The sequence below is a fragment of the Tupaia chinensis genome, unplaced genomic scaffold (assembly GCF_000334495.1).
Source record: "Tupaia chinensis unplaced genomic scaffold, TupChi_1.0 Scaffold149184_1, whole genome shotgun sequence".
Lineage (NCBI taxonomy): Eukaryota > Metazoa > Chordata > Mammalia > Scandentia > Tupaiidae > Tupaia > Tupaia belangeri.
The window spans coordinates 1844963-1849034 of record NW_006209032.1 but is presented as its reverse complement, the minus strand read 5'-3'; the positions used below and the strand labels follow the sequence as shown (position 1 = coordinate 1849034).

The 4072-nt window shown below is 65.6% G+C and overlaps 1 protein-coding gene across 5 annotated transcripts in view; it reads right to left on the bottom strand.

The window, feature by feature from the left end:
* Window positions 1-2470: 2470 nt before the first annotated feature.
* Window positions 2471-4072, bottom strand: part of PTH1R (parathyroid hormone 1 receptor) — a 22722-nt gene continuing 21120 nt past the window's right edge. For all 5 annotated transcript variants that reach the window (XM_006171021.2, XM_014585221.2, XM_006171020.2 and 2 more), the window contains 4 exons: window positions 3872-3966; window positions 3297-3438; window positions 3189-3230; window positions 2471-2994 (listed from right to left, as the gene is read on the bottom strand). In XM_006171021.2, coding sequence (XP_006171083.1) covers window positions 2617-2994; window positions 3189-3230; window positions 3297-3438; window positions 3872-3966 — 657 coding nt within the window. In that variant the 3' untranslated portion in view covers window positions 2471-2616. The remainder of the gene's footprint in view (window positions 2995-3188; window positions 3231-3296; window positions 3439-3871; window positions 3967-4072) is intronic.

The following is a 4072-nucleotide window of genomic DNA, read 5'->3' as shown; positions in this document are numbered from 1 at the left end:
ACACTCAGCCAGGCCACGACCCCCATCCCGGGACCCACTGGGGAGAGACGGGCGTTGAGCTCCCTCTGGTTGGGACACGAGCAGGGGCAGACTGGTGAGCAGCTGGGGCTCAGAGAGGGCAGGTGGGTTGCCCAGGGTTACACAGCACACAGCTGGCCAGGCCTATGCCCTGCCTGTCCCTCCCCTAGCAGTGGGACCAGCCGTGACCAAGGCTTGCTGTGGTGGCCGTGGTGGCCTCAGGCCAGGCTCACCTTCCCAAAGTGGGCCGAGGGGGCATCGGGTCGGGAGATGTACCAAGTGCACCTCTTGGCCCTCCCTGGGGCCCTACAGCCAAAACTCTTCTAAGAGTGGGGAGCCGGGACCCTCAGATCCCCCCAGGACTGCCTGTGTCCCCTCTGGCCCTCTGGGCATGTCTCATCCCTCTGGAACCTCTGAGAACTCCACCCCTTCCCCTCTGCTGTCTCCCTCTGACCACATCCTGGGCAGGTGAGAATGAGAACCCACTGGCCCAGTCCTCTCCCCACCTGAGAGGTACCCTCCCAGAGCCAGGAGCTGAGAGCTGGGGTCCCGCCACCTCCCAGCCCCCGCCGCCCAAGCCCGCTGGTGTTTACGTGTTCCTTGTGGCTTGGCGGGGCTGCAGGACCTTGAAGGAAGAGGTGACCACCTGGCTCCAGCCCTGCTCAAGGCAAACAGGGCCCTGCCTGCCTGCCAGGCCCACTGGAGCTCCCGCTTCCTCTGCCAACACCTGGATGGCCAGGTGGGGCCCAGGGGTGCTGGGTCTTGGGGACACCTGGTGTGAGGGGGTGGTGCCCACCCCAAGGGAAGGCGTGGCCCTGTCCTGAGGGGAGAGGGCCAGCCTTCATCTAGGTGTCCAGGGGGAGACACCTGAGCTGGGGCCCCCAGGCGAGGACAGCCCTGTCACAGGAGCGGGAGGCAGTTTCGTCCACAGGGAACGCGTGGGGCCAGCCAGAGGCGTGCTCACGGCAGCTGCACCCCCAGGGCCAACGCCGGTTCAGTCCCACACCTGGCAGCTTGAAACAGGCCAGCGCGTGCACACGAGCCCGGGGTCCTGAGGAGTGAGGTGCTGCGGTGGCCATCCCTAGGGGTGGTCTCACTTCCCCTATTTCTCTCTCCAGTGAGTGGACACGCCCTATAGCAAATTATGTGAGATTCTGTAAATAAAGGGAAGGTGGGGACAAGCGAGAGTGGCCAGAGCCCTGTCCTGGGGAGTGCCCGGTCTGAGGGGGGACATCCCTGACCTGGGGAGTGCCCGGTCTGAGGGGGACATCCCTGACCTGGGCAGCCCGTATGAACAGCACAGGGTGAGGCCTCATTATTTCAGAAGCCTCCTGACAAAAGACCCTGGGCTGGGGAAGGCCCCCGAGGCCCAGCCCGCTCGGGGACCCTGCCTATGGGTGGGCTCAGTCAGAGATGATGGGTCAGTCCAAGCTCTGACGAGGGGCATGGGACATCCCTAGGGAGGGAGACAAAGGTGTGTCCTGCCAAAGTCCCTGTCCCTCAGCCAGTGCCCCTTCCGGGTCCTTCCTGATGACAGCCCCTCACACCCCAGCATCTCTGCCTGCGCCTCCTGTCATCACACCGGCCGCCTCGCCGCAGCGGGAACGCTAAGCACTGCTCGGACCTGTCGCTCTCCCTCTAGAACGCCCCATGGCTCCCAGCATCCGCAGGAGTGCTCCAATCACAGCCTGGCTCGGGGGTCCTTCAGGACCTGACCGTCCTCGACACACCACACGGTGCTCTGGTGTTTGCTCTATCTGCCATCCAGGCTGGGCCTGGGCTGAGTGACCCTCCCTAGCCCCCACGGGTGGCTGTGGGGGGCTGTCTCAGGCCACAGAGTAGATGCACCCACGCACAGTCCACCATCCCAGCCAGCCCTCTGGGCTCAGGCTCCTACCACCCCCACTTCCTGAGCCAGAGCAAGACCCCAGCACGCGTCCCCTGGGGCCCTCGCGCTCTCCTGAGCCCTCTGCTGGCCACAGAGGCGCACCTGGTCCAGGGTTGGGTCCGGGGTCAGGTAAGAAGGGTCCTGAGTGGCCAGCAGCCGGCGAGGAACATGAGGGACCTGCGGTCAGCCATGGGTGGACAGCAATGGGGCTTCAGGCAGAGAACTGGCGGAGGGAGCTGGCCCCAGTGCAGGGAGCTCTGGAGGTGGCCGCGCCGACGGGTGAAGGCCACATCGGGGCCCGTCAGGGCCATGTGCTGCTGTGAGGCAGCGAACTTGGCCTTCCTCGGCCTCTACTGGACAGCAAGCGCTTGCCCAGACCCTTCCCCTCCTGTGGGGCCCCGAGGCTCGCAGGCTCGCAGCCCCTCTGGAGCGACTCCCTACGTCCGACCACAGGAAGCCACACGCCGCTTCCTTTTCCCTTTTTCTTTTTTTTTTTTTTTTTTTTTTTTTTTTTTTTTGGGAGCGACTCCCTCCGTCCGACCACAGGAAGCCACACGCCGCTTCCTTTTCCCTTTTTCTTTTTTTTTTTTTCCTTTTTCTTTTTCCTGTTTTTCCTCCCAGCCCCAGCCCTGAGTGGGCAGCCGTCCAGGCACCCGTCTCTTGGTCCATCAGTCTGTCCTCCATGTCAGCAGGTCCGACCCAGGCGCCGGTCACATGACCGTCTCCCACTCCTCCTGCAGCAGGGCAGGGGGCCGCTCGGGCCCCGAGGCCTCCTCGTCCAAGCCCGAGCAGGAGCCGTTCAGGAAGCCATCGTCCCTGGGCGCAGCCACGGCTGGCACTGAGTGGTCCAGGGCAGGGGTGCCTGGCCTGGTGTGGCCGGGCAGCGGGGGGTGGCCGTTGGTGGCAGCTGCGGGCAGCAGGCGGGGGCTGAGGGGCAGGCCAAGTCCGGCACGGGGCCCCACGTTGGTCACGCTCGTGTGGGACACCATCGGGCCATAGCTGTAGCTGCTGCTCCCGCTGCGAGCCTTGCGCTTGAAGTCCAGCGCCAGGGTCCAGCGGCTCCATGATTTCTTGATCTCAGCCTGCACCTTAGGGTGGGGGCAGGCGGTCAGGGCACTCCAGACCCCACGGCCATGCGTCCCCACCACAGGCCTGCAGCACCCAGCACTGGGTCCCCTGGGGAGGCACCTCCCTGCCTTTGGGTGTCCTCAGGGATGCTCCCAGGACACAGGGAGCCGCGGGCAGGAGGACCCGCACCCGTGGCCCACCCACACCTGCCTACCTCGCCGTTGCAGAAGCAGTATATGATGGCAACCACGAAGCCCTGCGGGGAGAGGCGCCGTCAGGGGGGCCCACGCCCACGCCCGCCCCAGCGCCCGCCGCTGCGCACCTGGAAGGAGTTGAAGAGCATCTCGTAGTGCATCTGGATCTGCCAGACCGTGCCCAGGATCTCGGTGTAGGGCGTGGCCATGAAGACGACGTAGTGGACGCCGAAGAGCGGCATGAGCACCAGCGTGGACTTGAGCAGCTTCCTGGGCCATGCGGCGGGGAGAGTGGGTCAGGGTCCAGCCACTTCCTGCCACAGGCCCCACCCGCCACCCAGCTGGCTTCCAAAGCTCCGAGGGCCCGAGGCTCTGGCTGCCCTGAGACCACAGCGGCTGCTGTATCCTGGCAAAGTGGCATAGCACCCCTTGCTTCTCGGAGGTGCCCTTTGCCTCACCAATCCCTCGGGCTCCCTGAGACCAGCTCTCCGAAGGGAGATCTGAGTTCGTCCCACCCCGGGGGGCAGGTGGTCCCCCGGGCCTCCAGAGATAGGCCAAGGTCCCCTAACTGCTGGGCAGGCCAGGGGCCAGGCTGGTCCCAGGGAGAGAGCTGGAGCGTTCCCTTGTGACAGTGCCTCCGTGGGACGCTGTCCCTGAGTCCAGGCCAGGAGTCAGTGGCCCTGCGGAGCCCCGGGGTGCTCACCGGTACTGCTGCCGCGTGTCGCAGCGGCCGGCGTTTGTCTCCCGTAGCTTGGTGGCCAGCACGCGGACGATGTTGATGAAGAGGATGAAGTTGAGCTGTGGGAGTGAGGGTCTGCATCTCTAGGCTGTCCCCACAGCGGGGACCGCGGATGCGGACCCACATCCGCAGCCACGTCTGGGTGGCTCCTGGGGCCCCCGGGCC